The following is a 17,291-nucleotide window of genomic DNA, read 5'->3' as shown; positions in this document are numbered from 1 at the left end:
TCCTTCCTCACTGCTCTGTGAGTGGTAGGTCATTGGTTTGTTCAGTGATAGCAGGCAGGCTGGCTCGCTGAGAGCAGGGATTGCTTTGCCCACCATGATGTGCCCAATGCCAAACAGATGGTAAACACCCAGTAAATACCTGCTAATAAATAAATGATAGATCTCACGTGATAACTCTGCTTTCTGAGAAGAGTTCTGAGGCTCATCTGAATCCACCAGGAAGTGCAGCAGTGGATCAGTGATGCCGGGGTGGTGGTGGGCGAGGGCCCCAGGGCAGTCAGGCCAAGTCTCCCCATCCCTGCTATAGATAACACCCCCCTCCCCCACCCCCACCCCTGCCACGCTGGCCATCCCTGCCGGCAACTGTACTGCAACCCTGGGCTTCAGCTATCGAGTTGTGTCGTTGCTAACTCTCAGAGATTAATTAGGACTTGTTTAGCTAGCAGGCCTTGTTTTGGGTGTGTTGCTATCTGACAGGGAACACCTGCCATTCTTGGGGGGCCTCCAGTTTGGACTCTCCTCTGAGATCCTGCACTCTGAAAGGGTTAGAAGTGGTTCTGAAACAGGCAGCACTGATCCATGATGTTAGCGGCCAGGCTAGGGGCACCCACAGTGGGGAGATGTGCCTGGAAGTGGCAGGAGGCAGGCTTTAGGCAGTGGGTCACATTCTGGCCATTGACCTGGATGCTGGTTACACAGGTGTGCTTATGTTGTGAAAATTCCTCAATTTTTACCCATAGGATTTATATGCTTTTCAGTATGTGGTGCTTTATTTCATTTAAAAGTTTTCTTTGCAGGGAGGGGAGGGTATAGCTTAGGGATAGAGTGCCTGCTTAGCATGCACGAGGTCCTGGATTCAATGCCCAGAACCTCCATTAAAAAGTAAATAAATAAACCTAATGACCTCCCCCCACCACAAAAACTATAAAAATTTACTTTAAAAAAGAGAGAAAAGGCAAGGGAGTTGTAAAAGATGAGGCCTGAGGAGTGCGGCCTTAGGCAGAAAGGCTGAAGTTTGGGTCAGATTCTGGCAGATTGCAATTCCCCCCATTCCCAGAAGGGGGCGGCATTGTGCCACTTGATAAACTGCGGGGATGGATCCTAGTTTCTGCCCCCGCCCCTTCTGAAAGCAAATGGAAGCAAAACACTGCTGATCAGCCTACTATTCTATATGTTTGGGATCCAGGTTACTCCTCCCCTCCTTCAATCCCAAAGACATTTTTTTCTTTCTCTCAAGTGTGACCAAAGCCATGTACTCACAGTGAGAGGCAAGGAAGAAAATCTCAAAAACTGGTACAGGGACACTAGAGCCTGAGACGGTAACAGCAAATCCATCCTCCTGGCAACGAGCACGGCGGGGACAAGGTTACAGTCCATCTCTTTTGTGTTAGGCAGTAGCATGTAAAATTATTTGAGGAAGATTCCTAAAAGATGAACTGGTGCTCAAAAATGTCCACCCTGTCGAGCCCACCGATGCCCAGTGAAGGCACTACGGGGGGCTGGAAGAGGCAGCCCTTCTGGGTAAAACACTTGCTCAGTTTGATTTGTGCTTTTAAATGTATTTGTATCCAGGCTCTTCCCCTGCCCAATAAGAAGCACCCATACGATTTTCACCTTCTGTTTTAAAACCGTATTGTATTTAAAACTGTATTTCTGGAATGAAGTTAAAATCCAGGTGCCACCTCAAATCGGATGGAAGACAGAGATGGTTCTGGACACCATGGGGCACACAGGAGGGTCTGGAGCTGCGTGCAGAGGGCAGGGATGGCCACCGGACAAGGGCATGCCTGAGCTCAGTTGTGAAGAGTGGGAACCCAGGCTGAGATGGGCATTCCTACCGAGTCCTGGGGAGCACAGTGTTCTGGGAGCAGCCAGGTGTCATGTGACCTCTGTGGGGAGCACGGACGTTTCAGTGTTAGTGGGGAGGCCAGGAAGGTAGACAGGTCTGGTCAGAGAGAAAACTGGATGCTCGGTCTGTAGGGAACCGTTTCCTGAACTTCCTGAGGAAAATGCACACTTGAGTCCTTAAGGCATCAAAACCCCAGCCTGCCCTGGGTATGGCTTGTGTAGCCCGAGGACATAAGGTTCCTTATGGTGTCTGTGCCAGTGTTCCTGGAAAATGGGGATCACAGACACCATTGCTCCCCCTTCTAGGTGCTTCCGTATTAAAATGCAGTGTAAGGGGGAGTGGGTATAGCTCGGTGGTAGAGTACGTGCTTAGCTTGCACAAGGTACTGGGTTCAATCCCGAGTACCTCCACTAACATGTAAATAAATTAATTAAATAAAATAAAATGAAGTGTAAGATCCAAGTGCGTTGTATTTTTAAATCATTTTTCATATCTTTCTGTCACCCACACTTTCTGGAACTCTTGCTGGGACATGGCACAAAAGGACGTCATGGTGCTGGTTGTGACCTTGCTGTTGGAATGTCTTGGAGGTAGAAGAAAGGCAGTTTTATGTCTCAAAAGAGCTTACTACTAAGATTGATTTTAGAGCCAGAGCAATGGGGTGACTGTTTTTGTATGTATACACACGTGGAACTTCTTCCAAGTTAACACGGTACCATGTTGGATGGGCCCTGTGCCATTGAATAACTTGAATGAGGTTTCAAAAATAGGTGTTACATTTCCATTTGAATGTTAAATGTATAGAATGTGTTTCCACCTTGGAAAACACCCCACACACACACCACCAAACTCACACATCCCCCACATATGCATACACACACTCATAATAAAATTTTAAAATATGAAGGCCGGAAATCCTTTTTTCTAGCTGCCCTTTATCTCTTTCCCAGTCGATGTCTTTGTTCCACCCCACCCCCTGAATCCACTAGAAAGTTTCCTTTAATCCACCTCTGTCCACACAGTCACCCTGACAGGGGCTGCCCAGTGTACAAATCCGGGGCCTGTCCAGAGGCCTTACCGAGTATCAGGATTTATCTAAGTTAGACAGCCTCACGCGTGAAATGAGACTCTATTAAATTAAGAAAGCCAGTTCCATCTACCTCCGTCACTAGAGCTAGGTTTGGGGTCTGCTTGGCCTCTTGGAGGCTGTTGGGGTTTTGAGCCTCTAAATAAAAGCCACTCCGTGTAAGTTTGTACACGGAAAGGTGTGCCGCACGGGAGTGATGCTGGTGGAGAATGTCACTCTGTCCCCCCAGCTCAGACGCTCCCCCTGCTGCTTTATACACGTGAAGTACGTGCCCGCTTTCAGCAGATGTCTCCACAAATCGTCCTTTGAGTTTGGGATAGCTCTTGCTCACATGCTTCAAAACAATTTCAAATCTGAAATAAAGTGATCTCAGTATGAGGGTCAACCTCTGCTTGTCCTCTTAAGGGAAATGTGGTGCCTGTAACTGCATTTGGCAGATATTAAATTTAGTTAAACATTTATATATCACTATTCAGCCAGTAAGGGTGTGACTAACACTACTTTTATAAAGCCAGGCACTATAAATAAATTATAATCCACCCATATGTCAAACACTAGATAGCTATTTTAAAATGAAATAGATCTGTATAGACCAATAATAAGAGCCTTGTCAGAGGAGAATAGGCTTAGGAAGGCTGGAGCTGGGGTGTTTGAATTTGAACAGAAAGTGTATATTCATGTATAATTTGTGTGATTTTAAAATTTTACGAAGAATGTAAGTGGGCACTGTATCAAAGGTGAGGGAGGAAGAAATAATATTGAACAAAACCCCAAACGCAAGCCTCTCTGTGCCTCCTGAGTCCTTCTTTATACCATGCTCAACATAACTGACGTTTGTGTGGTCCTTTAAAATGTACAAGTGTTTTCATGTGGTCACTTCATTTAATCCTCCCCACAATCCTTTGAGGTTTATCTTCCCCATTTTACAGATGAGCAGACTGATGCTCTGAGCAAGTTAGTGACTTGCCTTGGCTCATAAAAGTCATTGAGAAGCGGCACAGAACTTCAGATCTGAGGCCTTGTGTCCTTTCCACTTCGCCACATCAAAAAGTAGTTAATTTCTGCTGATTTGACTTAATTTCCTTATCACTTATTTATAAAGAACTGTTTGTTCAAGTTGGGTTTACAAGTGGCACTGGTCAGCCTGTCTGTTTTCACAAAGGGCAGTTATCACTACCCATCGGCTGGTAAGGTGTGTCCTGCTGTTTTCTGGATGCTTCAAGTGCTTACCCCACCAATTTTCTTTCCCTGTTATCTTTCGTCAGAGAGCCTTTTCATAAGCTGCTGGCCCAAGGCCTTATCAAGGGGCAGACATTCCGCCTACCATCTGGACAGTATCTACAGCGAGAGGAGGTGGATCTCACAGGTGAGAATGGCCCACCTGGCCCCACCCGGGTGCTTGCAGAGAACTGAGCAGGCATGTGCTGCCGGGCCCTAGCTGGATGGGAATGCCGGAGAGCGACCCTTCAGCCTTGTGGTCTCGAAGCCTCCGCTTGCTCTGGGCCAGTGCCCTCTGAAGCAGGGGCTCGGACTGGCTGCCCCTCAGCGCCGCCCCATCCAGCCCGGGTGTCAGTTCAGCTTCTGGAAGAGTTTTCGTTTGTATGTGTCATGGAGCCAGCTCTGGCTTCACCTCCTGTGTTAGCCTGTGTCTGATAGCCCATCTCAGGGACAGAGCCGTCAGACCCAAGAGACAGTCTTGTAAGCCTGGGGCACTCCCAGCGTTTCTAGAGGGGCATTTCAGACCCTCGGAGGTCACCACTCTCCTTGCTTCCGTAGCACCCAGAGCAGCACCGTCTAGCACTCCCTGGCCAAATGCCTCCGTCCATGCTGACTCCCTGGACTTCCTCTTCTCCCAGCTTTCCCAGGCCTTTTCTTTCCACTCTGGTTTCACTCATTGTCCAGGATCTTTAGGTGGCATGACGAGGGTTTATCATGTGCGCCCAGCATACAAAGAAATGACATGTTAGATGACTGAAAGGCAGCTGTGCAAAACCCCCATCAGTGAAAACTCTGGCCAATAAATTTAGAATAACCAGTGTGTAATGGATGAAATTAGGTAAACCCAGCAAGCCCTGACATGGTAGGCAGCCTCCCAAGCCAAACACTAGAGGGAAGGTTTAAGTAGAAGCAGTCAATGGAATTATCGAATTAAAGCAGTAACTTCTCAAGGTTTGGAAGGGTCACCATAGTCCATGGGAGAAATTGACAGTGCTTCTCCCACACAGACCAGAGGGAAAGGAGCTAAATCCAGGGACACCTGACTCAGCTGTTGGTGAAATGCTCTCTGTGTCATGGGCAGGGCTGCCCCATATGGCTGTGCGGTTTGTGCACTGCACAAAGGCAGCCAAGCGAGGGGGTGAGCAGGGCCTGAAGTCCAGCCACTCTCCAGACCATACACTTCAGAGCCATGCCTGCCAACTTCTTTGCTCAGGAAGATGCCTTTTTCCTAATTTTTACAACAGTGCTGTAAAGTCCAGCCACATCCCTGACGTGGGGTAAGGGTTAGAGGGGGCAATGGTTCCCTGAGCCTTACCGCAGCCTGAATGAAACATCTGAGACTTCAGTCTCCCTTTTGCTCTGATGTCATGGGGCCAGGCAGTGTTGTGAACATCTTGTCCCTTCCCACACAGACTTGCCCCCTGGGGGAGAGTACATACTTGGATCAGCCGGGAAAGGCGTCCATCTGCTTAATGGGTGTGCCTCTCATGAAGAGTTGGCTTGTAGGTATATACACTGGTCCCTCGGGGACCTTGGTTGCCATTGGAGTCAGGGAATATTTAGCTGGAAAGAACAGAAATCCACCCAAAGGCACGTTTAGCACAAGGTTACAGGACATCACCCAAACCCAGCTGCAGGAAATACAGCACGTAGGAAGCCACTGGGCCACTCCCTCTCCTCTGTCTTTCTCGGGCCTCTAGTTCCTCTTCCTTTTGCTCTCTGTTCTTCTACCCTTTTCTTCCTCTGCCAGGCTTGGGTTCTGCTCTCCCTAATTTCAATTCACCAAGCGACCTTGGGCAGCTACAGTGCCAAATCTTGCCCCGTCTCCTTAGGACCTTCTGGTTCCAGTGCCCAACAGCATCAGAACAGAGTTTCTGTCTCTTAGTTCCAATTCCTGAGAAAGAGGCTTAGCCTTGTCAGATGTTTTTCCTGGTCCCCACTTAGCAAGGTCACCTCATCCAAACATGGCCGTGGAAGGCCTCCTCCATCAGCACTGCCTAGATCCATGGTGTGTGAGTGGGGAGGAGAAACCACATTTCGTGTGAGCCCAGTGAGCTAACTGCATGGGCCCCGAGGGTGCAAGATCATGTTCTGGTGACTTCAACATGGACAGGGGAAGCCGGCCTTCGGTGAAGTCACCTCTCAGGCTCTTTGAGCTCTCAGACCCTGACTGGTTGGCTGCCAGCTTCCAGAGGAGACCCTGAGTCCACAAAGAAAGAGCAATATGTGAACCTTTCTTATCCTTTTCTACATTCCTTTTTTGTATATAAGTAATTTACTTTTTATAGGGAGAGAAGTTGCTCTGTCTTACTTTGTGATGGAGAAGAAGCTGGCATAGGCGTCATGTGTGTACTCTATATTCATGAAAGAAGCAGCATTTTATAATGTAATCTGCAGGGAGAGAACGAGGCATGTTAAGTGAACTAGTGGGAGTCTTCAAATGGACACTTTGAATTGCTCACCCAGTATTATTGAATATATTGCTGTGGAACCAACTCTGATCCTGCTGATGCATTATTCTGCTGTCTAGGCTCTGCTCCTGTTCATGCAAGCACGAGGGAGAAGTTAGACGTGACTTGGGAGAAGATGAGCAAATCCAAGCACAACGGTGTGGACCCCGAGGAGGCGGTGGAACAGTATGGCATCGACACCATCCGCCTCTACATCCTTTTCGCCGCCCCTCCTGAGAAGGATATCTTGTGGGATGTGAAGAGTAAGTCGCCTTCCTCTTCCTGGCCTGCCTCCTTTGGGATCCCCTTCAGGGGCCGCAGGAACTCTGGGAAGGCAGTGTCTTTGCTGCAGACAGTGGTAGAGGGTCCTAGGAATCAGCTCCATGAAGCAGGTGGCGGTTTGCCCAACGTCCGGTACAGTTCCTAAGCCAGTGTTCTCAGAAGGAACGAGCCTCAGACCACTGGGGGAGCTCATTGTGACTGCAGATTCCTGCTGACCCCGCCCCTAGCGTGGGGCCCGGAGTCTGCCTTTAGTGAATCTATGGTGTCCTGATGCAGGTTCTACGAGGACCCCACTTTGGCTTTCATGGTTCTCAGGCCCACGGTGGTCCACGGAGGCCCATCGCCTTGTGGTCTACCCTGGAAGGCTTTTTCCAGAATAGTGCCATTGCCCCTCACCAATCCAGAAAACCCCACTTGGGGCCTGGTCCTGATGACACCTGTGACCTCTTCAGTCACCCCCAGTGCCCTCCAGAGCCCCCCTCGGGGAGATTCATCCCTCCAGAGTTATTTAGATTAAAAATAGGGTGAAGGAAAATAATCTCCAGTGTCAGAATACCCTAGAGTAAGCTGTCCAACAGCCTTTCAGTTTTCCTTCGTGTGGCCCGCCCCAAGTGTGTTAACAGGAGAAGAAGTCAGATGCCTGGACTCACTGTCTAGTTCAGCACCCACTTCTGGTGAGAAGTGTGGTCTGGAGCAGGGGTCACAGACGCCAGTCCTGGAACTACTTACTGCGTTAGAATCCCTGGGGGCCCTCGGGTGCAGGTTCACCACCCCTCCCTGTGGGAGCAGCTCCAGGAATCTGTTTCTAACACGCCTTCCAGAAGGTCCTGCTGTGCATCCAGGCTTGAGAATGTCTGTGGCTAAAGTCTAAAAGACCAGAACTGGCCCTAATTTGACCAGCAACCCAGGGCCACCAGGTGAAGTTGTTCAGCTTCTTCAGAAGATCAGATGAGCCTCTGGATTTGATGCACGTGTCTGAAAGATGTAATACACACAGCGCTGGTGAGGACAGGGATTGTGTTAAAACACCTCACGCTGTGCAGCAGTGTGGCTCCATGCAGATCCGCTGACCACTGCCACCACGTGTTACCTGTCCACGTGAGATGGGGAGCTTGCAGTGTAAGTCAACCCTGCCTCCAAGCACAGTGTTAGTTCCAAGGACTTGTCACAGCAGGCTTTCCTAACCAAGGAGGCAGTACCATCATGCACACCCATGCTCAAGCTTCCAAGCTCATTGTGAGCCAGTGACAGTTGATGGGGGCACTTTCAGTAGCCCTGTTGTCCTGTGCTCTGAATATCTGGGGCCATGAGAAATGACAGAGTCATTCCTGCTGAGTTCCCAGACACTGGAAGCCCAGAGGGACTGTTCTCCCTGCCCTTGGAAAAACCCCTCAGGCTCAGGGAAGTGTCTCTTCAGTCTCACGTGTGACCAAACCGATCCTGCTCATGTGTCTCTCTTTCTCCTTCTCACTCACTGACGTTACCCTCAGCCGATGCGCTCCCCGGGGTGCTGAGATGGCAGCAGCGTCTGTGGTCCTTGGCAACTCAATTCATCGAGGCCAGGGTTTCTGTGAAGGTTCCCAGGCCTGAGCTGTTGAGTAACGAGGAGAAAGCTGAAGCCAGGAAGCTGTGGGAGTACAAGAACTCAGTCATCTCTCAGGTCAGAGGCCTTCCGGGGGACACTGGGTGGTCTGTCACTGAGCCCTCCTGATCTGTGAGGCTCACCCTGCCTTCGGTGGGCAAAGATGGGTCTTCCTGCTTCCTGATTACGGTGGCCCCACTTGCCTTGATTAATTGATCTTACTGCTTGGGTACTTCACCAAGGCGGAGCAACAGTGCAAAGGTCCTCATGAAAAGGGGTGCTCTCAGGAAATGACTCCCTCTAATGATGCTTCCCATTTGTCCATCCTGGATCTTAGGAAGCGGCCCACTTTCCATGTTTCTGTATTTAGCACATCTAGGTAGAGAGCCAAATTTAATACCACACTGATGACACCCTATATATGTTATAAAAACATGAAAGGGGCATGAAGAGACTCTCTTCTTTAGCCTCCTCATCTTCCAGACGGGGGCAGACTTGGGGCACAGAGAGGTTAAATGTCTTGTGAAAGTCACACAGCTAGTGGGGAATTGAGCAGAGTTTGCTGATACTCAGCCTCTGAAGGACCGTCTCACTCAGTTACTTTGTTACACAATATTCATGTGAGTTATTGTGGGTTAATTTTTGCAAATAAATGAATGGTTCATTGTACCTTCTTAGAGAATTGTATATTATTGTCTAAATCATTTAAAAAGACTCTTCACTGATAATATCCTTTAAAATTTTTCACCTAGAAGTCTTCTGTAATACCATGATATTCACCTTTTTAAGAACTTTGTGGGAAAATGTCATACGTCTTTGAAGGAAGGCACTTAGGGAATCCGAAGCCATTTTTTAATGGGTACCAGAGACTCCCAAATACTTCTTAGGCTGAGTTTTTTTGGGTTTTTTTTTAAGATGTGCTGATTCAAACTTACAAAGTCAGTGAATGTCACTTCTCTGATCTCTACTAACAGGTGACATTGAAGGAACAGGGCTTCCCTTCTGGTTTGTATAATCAACAGTGGCCATGGGTCCAGCAGGGTCTCATTTGGTGACACTTCTTCAGCTTTATTTCCATCCTCTCTACTCTAGTGTGGAGAAACAGAGCTCACAGAATTGAACTTAGTGATCTGAGTGATGCCTGAATGATTGTTTTCATACCACATATTTTCTCTCTGGATTTGGCAAATTCTTCTATTCTGTCAGATAATAGAATTGGGTTATTTCAACCAGTTGGGAACTCTTGACATCTTAAGGATGTGTTATTTTTCTACATCCTTGCCCATGGTCAAAATTGAAAAAAGCACACAAACAGGAAAAGTCTGACAAATTGTATTTGTGTTATGTTGTCTCCATGTTTGAAAATATAAAACTAACCTTGTCCCATATACCAATAATCTTCATTGTGAATTAAAGTCATGTAACCACGGAGAAGTGACATCCTGTCTGTCCCAGATATGGGGGAAGAGGAGCAGTCTTGAGTGTTGGAAATAACATTGACTTTGATTTTTTAAATCTTTGTGCTAACGAAACATTATGGTGACTTTTTGAGATAGTGAATACATTTATAAACACCTTCAGTTGCATTCATTTAGCTTCACATTTTCTGGATAATTCAATCTTTTGTGGAAAGCTTAAAGGAATTTTGAAGAAAGTGAATAATTCAACTTTTACCAATAGGTGACTGCCCATTTCACAGAGGACTTCTCACTGAACTCGGCGATTTCTCATCTGATGGGACTCAGCAGTGCCCTCTCGGTAGGTGGGCTGTCTCTGCTCTTTTACTGGTATCAGAGGAGGGAGGGTGGCTTCCAGCCATGTGGGGAGGTGGCCTGAAGGGTCCTGGGTTGGAGACTGAAAGCAGCATCACAGTGTCACCTCCTTGGTGTGACTCTGTTGTCTTAAAGAAGATTTTTCCCTCAACACAACCTAGTATTATAGTGGAGTGTTCTTCAAGATTGTCTGGTTCACACCCCCTCCCCCCACCACCCGTATACTACAGAAGAGCACACCCACACCCAGGCACAAGGAAGGAAGTTAGCTGACATTCTGATTGATGAGTGACATGTCCAGGACCAGACTCAGGCCTCCTCTCTCCCAGCTCTGCTCTTTTCTGTGGCCCCCTCTGCCTGATTTCCTGAATGAATTGTAATTCTCCCTTGGCCTCCGTAACAGTTTACAGTTGTTTAACCTAAGTGGATCAGATTTATTCTCACTGAAAACAAAAATCAGCCTTTTCAGTATAGACTCATCTTCTTACTACATGTGACTGTCATTTTTCTTGCCAGATAAAGGATTTGTCAGCAGATGGAACTTGGGCAAGCGATTAGCTAGTTAGACAACAAAAAGTAAAAACTATGAATTAAAACTATTCACAAATGCTTCTTATAATGAAGCTCTCTCCAGGCTTTTAAGAATGATGGCAGAAATTTAGATTTAACTACATAAAACTTGACAATTTTCAATGAAAATGAATATATGTATATATATGCATGACTGGGACATTATGCTTACAACCAGAAATTGACACATTGTAACTGATTATACTTCAATTAAAAAAAAAAACCACTTTCAGTATATTAAAACATGCCATATTGAAAGATTGACTGGGGAAAACATTTTAACAAATATATCACATAAAGGTTAATATCCTTAATATATAAAGAGCTCTTACATATTACTATGGAAATACCTAACCTAAAAGTGGTCAAAGGATGTGAAAAGGTAATTAGTCACAGAAGATGAGATGGAAATAGTCAGTAAACTTGTGGAAGAAAAAAATCTGCCTCACTAATTATCATGAAACGCAAATTTAAAATGAGATACCGTTTTTTTACTGATTGCATTTGCATAGACTTTTTTAACATAAATAATCTGCATGCTTTTGCAAAGACAGTGAGACATGCTCTCAGACACCAGTGATGGGAGTGGGTAACTCGCCAGGAAGTGCTCCAGCTGTGAGTTGGTAGTCCTGGGACTGAATGTATCCTTTGACCCAAGGATGTCCATTGGCAGATGATTTATAATCACAGAGACTTGGAACCCCAAATGTCCTCCAATGGGGAAATAATGAAATGATTTATATAAGAAGGAAATGTGACACCACCTAAACCATTGTGTCTTCCAAGAATACTTACTGTCAGAACCTGTTCGTGATATAACACTAAGTGAAAACACACAATACATTAGTGTCCATGTGGTGCAAACCCCAGTGGAAATGTTACACGTCTGAGTGTGTGTATTCACGTACTTCTGCGTTTTGGGTGACTGAGATAAAATACACTGTTTTTTTGCTTTTCCTGCAGGAACGGTTTTGTATCTCCCACATTTTCTATGCTAAGTGGGTTGTTGTTTTTTTAAATAAAAAAAGGGGTAATTATTATAGAAAAATTAAATTAAAAAATGAAATGTCTACTCTCTGGTGGCTAATTCTGTCCACAGCCCTCCCAGGAGACTTTCTTTATACACTTACCCGTGAAGTTATTCCAGTTTCATAGATGATTTTTCAAAGATTGTGTTGTAATGGAAAAACTGCATCCTCCTGAGCACAGCCCTCCCCCAGCACTGCCACGTGCTCACTAACTCGGAAGCTCCCTGAACCCTGTACGCTGGGATTGCAAGTCCATTGCCGGCCCCTCCCCTTCTCCCCTCCCTGGAGAATAGGGGGAGGCCGTGAAAGTCCTGTTTCTAATCATGGCTTGGTGTTTCTGGTGACCGACCCCCACCCCGGGAGCTATTCAGGCGCCCACCAAGAGTTGCCTCATTAGAACAAAAGACACTCCCATCACCCAGGAAACCCCAAGGGGTTTAGGAGCTCAGTGTCGAGAACCAGGGTCAGAGACCAAATATTAGAACAAAAGATGCTCCTGGCACTCTTATCACTCAGGAAATTAGAAGGGTTTTAGGAGCCCTGTGCCCAGAACCAGGGACAGAGACCAATATATTTTTTTTCTATTATTTCATGTATTTTGAAGAAGACCATGTATAATACTTTTGGCCTCTCTATACCCAGTAAAATACATTGTATGGGCCATGACTTTTGGTTTAATTTTATGATGTGTTTGCTAAAATTAAAAAATGTTTTGGTCACAGGGCATTATGAACATGTACTGAGTACCACAGCCACATTAGGCTAGGGTGTTTGTTTTTTAACTAAAAAAAAAGGCTAGTTTTTATCATTTTATCATGACTTTTCAGGAGGCCTTGAGAACCGCCGGCCTCTGTGAAATCCTTTTAGTATGATTCCTCCTGCAGTCACCCCAGTACAGCCCGAATCTCCCTTCCTGCCTCCCTTTGACCACACACCCCAGCTCTCACCTGGCTGCTCTGCCCACCCTCCCTCGCTGTGACATCCATCTATTCATTTGTCCGTTCCCTCCCCAATTGACTGTAAGCTTCTTGAGGGCAGAGACACGCCCTTCTGGAGGTTTCATCCCTGAAGCCTAGTATTTAGTAGGTGCCCCATAAATTGAATGGGTGTGACTGGGTTAACTGATTGTTAACTCAGGAAGACTCTGAATGTTTGCAGAAACTAGCAAACGAGTTTAAGGGAATGGGGACCCCTGAGATCCCCCAGGTGGGCAAGAGGACCCCTGCCCTGGAGGCTCCACATTGTAGAACCTGTGAACAAGTTTCTTCATTTCCCACAGGTCCTGCACACACACAAAACCTAGCAGAGTGGCTAGGAGTTTAACTCTGAATTAGGACCGAGCTGGATTCTAATCTGGACTCCATCTCTTGGTTAGCTGTGTGCTAGGGGCAGATGGCTCTCCCTCTCTGACCCTTGTCTGCTTCATCTGTCAAGTGGGGCGACGATACGCCCTCACAGGGTAGTCAGAGCTGAATGAGTTAATGTCAGACCAAGGGCATGGTCAGTGCTCAGTCAACAGTAATATGTCTGTTATTGCTGCTCCAACTATTTTTAATACTGTGATTAAACGGGGAAAGTTCTTTGCCCAGAGCAAAAATGATGGTGAAGAGGGTTTCTTCCCACCTGCTTGTGTCTCTGAATTTTGGATACGTTCATGGCCTTTCTTACCCAAGCTTATCGTGTACACCTCAGTGTTCTTACATTGCTATGCTTTTTATTTTAATTGAAGTACAATCAGTTTATTATGTTGTGTCAATTTCTAAGTGAAGTAAGCCAGAAAGAGAAAGAAAAATACCATATGATATCACTTATATGTGGAATCTAAAAAAAAAAAAGACAAATTAACTTACAAAACAGAAACAGACTCGCAGACACAGAAAACAAACTTATGGTAACCGGGGGGAAGTGGGTGGGATGGGATAAATTGGGAGTTCGAGATTTGCAGATATTATTGTATATAAAATAGATAAACAACACGTGTACATCGCTGTTCTTTTCTCTTCCTCAGCAAGCTTCGCAGAGCGTTGTTCTCCACAGCCCTGAGTTCGAGGACACTCTGTGTGCCCTGATGGTGATGGCTGCTCCCATGGCCCCTCACATAACCTCGGAGCTCTGGGCAGGTAGGCGGGGAGTCCTTGCTTGACCAGTTCCTACTGACCAGCTGGCCCCTTTCTGAACATCACCCAGCACTCAGATGTCCTCAGCCACGGGGTCCAGCATTTGCCCTCTGCACTTGGGAGCTTTCTCTCTGGTGCTCTGAATGGTGATACTCTTTCTTCCACGTTGTCACCCCCACCAAAGGGAAAGGCATTTCTCCACTTTGGAACAGGGTGCCCCCCAAGGCTACCGTGAACATTGATGTCCCTACAGAACGTTCTTTCTTATAACCCAGCCTCCTGGATATCACGTCCCCAAATTACCTTCGTAAGGTGGAAACTCATGTTCAGTTCCACTTTACAGACAGAGAGAAGGGCACGTGGGCCTGCACTGCAGATCTAAAACGTACTCGTTTGGGCTGTGGCTCAGTGCTCTCCACCAGCCTGTGATTCCTGAACTAAGTGCTGAGGCAGGGCTTACTGCCTGAGGCTCCCGCAGGCTGAATGTGGACACCGCCTCGCCCTCCCCCTTGGAGATCTCAATTCTGGAGTCTGGAAAGTGAGGGAGACTGTTTCTAACCAGCCCCTGGGCGATTCCAATGCACAGGCAGGGGCCTGGGTCCGAAACCGCGAGACCTGCCTCTTCTCTCCTGCACAGCCTCCTAAGAACATTTTACAGGGCCCGTTGGTGATTTTCATAGGCCACCACTAGGAGTATCTACAGCCTCTCCTTTTAAGAAATAATTTGAACATCCTTTACGTGAAGCTATCTTCTTAAACTGCTCTTTTTTTTCTTTTCCTTTTCCTTCCTCATCTCTACTTTTTGTTCATTTTAATATGGGATTACCTGGAGGTTTATAGTCGCTTCCTTTGTTAGAAGAAATAGAATTCATTTGCCATTCAGTCATATTGCCCAAATTATCCTCGGTCCCCTTAGGAAGGCTGGTGCAGGGTTGGCAATCTGAGCGGCTTCCCGGCAGCACTGCTGTTCTAGATCCTGGCAGCTGCAGAAGGGTGGTTGGTTTACTGTCCCCAGCACTGGCCCTGATCTGGAAATGGAAGGGGAGTGAGGAGGGACTGTGCAGGAGGACTCGGTGGTGGTTGTGCTGGGCCCACTCCCTAGACCCCGTATTTGGAGGTCTCCTGTCACTTCTGTGGATGATCTAGCGGAGCTTGCAGGAGACAGGCAGCCAAGAATTACCTGGGGGCCTCTGAGAAGTGGCAAACCTCGCAGCACCCTTCCCGAACATCTCAGCCAAAAGCCACGCGATGTCACGTGGGGACCACCAAGTCATGAAAGAAGTACTGTTGACCACTCACTCTACAAAAGAGTCACGGGATGAGAGCTCACGGTTGAAGTCTTTTAGAGACTAACGTGAGGTGGAAAAGGCAAGGAATTGCAAGAAAGAAGTGATGACATCTGGGCCACTAAGTAAAGAAGGAGAAAGGGAGCAGGGCTGTCTTGACTGGCTCAGAAGAAGGAGAAAGCCCTTGTTGGAGGTGTGGTTGTTTGATGAATTCTGGGAGCTTCTGTTGTACCTCTGGGCCTTGCTGTGTCCCAGGAGGAGGGAGCATTAATTCCTTTTACTTTTTAGCTAAGGTGAGACAGTTGTTTTCCCAGTGCCCTCTGTTTACAGTGTCAGCAAGTACTTCTGTCAAAAGGAAAGGGTATTTCATCCCTGGAGGAAGAGGAGAACCTATGCACTTGCTTTCATTGTAAAGCCATTAGTTCAATTTGGATTCTATCCTTTTTGGTATCTGAAGCCTCTTCAAAATGCTCAGCCGAATGCTAACGTTCATGCACAGGGGTGAGTTACCATCCAGTTTTTGGTTTATGTGTCATATCTAGAATTTCTGGCTTTAAACATCCACCTAAGAATGGAAAGCATTTCCATACTTAAATGGGACACTTCCCCGTTGGGTTTGGTATTGGCTGTTGGTTTAGAATGAATATTCCCTGTCATGTTAAGGAAGCAGCCTTCCATCCTTGTTTACTAGAACTCATATTAGGAATGGGAGTTACATTTTATGTAATATCCATTCCTCAACTGCTGAGGTGTTGTATCCCTTGCTTTTCATTTTCCCCTTTGCCCTGTTGATACGACTTGTGTCCAATTAATTGATTGCCTAATAGGCTATTGTGGGATAAATTTATCTTGACCCTGGGGAAGTAAACCTTTAACAGACTGTTAAATTCTATTCACGAGTGTTTTATTTAGGATTTTGCAATTATGTACTTAAGCGAGACCAGTTTTTTTCTCAGTGTGCATTTCACCGACTTCACCAAGTGAGCCGAGAGTTGCTTCTGGGCTTTAGAACAGACTGCACAGGACGAGGCGTTCGCCCGTTCTTTGCTGAATGGACAGAACGCCCTGCAGGGAGGGTGGCGTTAGGCCCGCCTGGCTGCTGCCATATTACATTAGATCATGCAGCCTTTCATTTTTTCCTTAGGCAGGAAGCATGCCTCTTTCATTTAGTGTTGGTGATCACATTAAGTCTCTTAAATGGCACACTGTTAATTCCTTCCCAGTTTTCTCTTGTTTTAAAAACAAAACTTATCTAATTTGTAATAAACATCCTCGCTCTCATCCTAGAATATACACATCCTCCTTTTTATCGTCCTTCTTTGTCCCACATTATCCGTGTGCCTCCTTCATTTCATTTCTCCCAGGAGGGATGCATATAAATGGGAGAAACTCCCTCCTTGCTGCCCCTCCAGTCTCTGCGTTGGTGAGCCGGCATCTGGGGGTGGCAGAGAGGGTCTGCTCTCTCCAGCGCCCTGTCCCTGCTGAGAGGTCTTACCGTACAAGTGTACACTGTGGCATTACCCCCGCCGGTCTGTCCTTCAGTGGTGTGACAAGATCTCCAGCAGGATATGCGCTGAAGCAATAAGATAGAAACTAGCCCATTTCAGACTCATGGTTTTCCCACACACCACCAGTGGGCTTTGGTGAGCTGTGTTACAATAGGAGTGGGTCGAGACGGAATCTTAGTTTTGCTACCGGGTCTCATTCAGCCATTCAGTGAGCAGTATTTTGTGCCAGGCTCTGTTCTAGGCACTTGTGGGAAAGCTGGGGAGGGCACTGTAGTCTGTGTTCACTCACTTGAGAAGGTCTTCCCTGAAGCTTTACAAAGTCATAGCAACTAATTTTATTTTAATTCAAAGAAGCAATGGTACGCCTTTGTCTCCTGGCTCTGCACGTGTGTATGCCTGTGGCCCCCCACAAAGGAGCAGCAGGGCTGTAGTACAGTCAAGTGAGGAGCCGAGTGTATCACCCTGGTCATTAACACACAGGTCTTGATCGGGTGCCGTCTGGAGAGAACGGGGACGTGGCAGCGGATGAGGGCCAGTGTCAC

General features: G+C 46.8%; 1 protein-coding gene across 1 annotated transcript in view; it reads left to right on the top strand.

Moving 5' to 3' along the window:
• The window catches only part of LARS2 (leucyl-tRNA synthetase 2, mitochondrial), a 132,546-nt gene that overhangs the window by 105,297 nt on the left and 9,958 nt on the right, over positions 1-17,291 (top strand). Inside the window, 5 exon segments of the mRNA XM_064496639.1 lie at positions 4,202-4,302; positions 6,685-6,867; positions 8,377-8,546; positions 10,149-10,226; positions 13,847-13,958. Coding sequence (XP_064352709.1) covers positions 4,202-4,302; positions 6,685-6,867; positions 8,377-8,546; positions 10,149-10,226; positions 13,847-13,958 — 644 coding nt within the window.

The sequence above is a fragment of the Camelus dromedarius genome, chromosome 17, assembly GCF_036321535.1.
Source record: "Camelus dromedarius isolate mCamDro1 chromosome 17, mCamDro1.pat, whole genome shotgun sequence".
NCBI classification, from domain to species: Eukaryota; Metazoa; Chordata; class Mammalia; order Artiodactyla; family Camelidae; genus Camelus; species Camelus dromedarius.
This window is presented reverse-complemented; position numbering and strand designations above follow the sequence as displayed.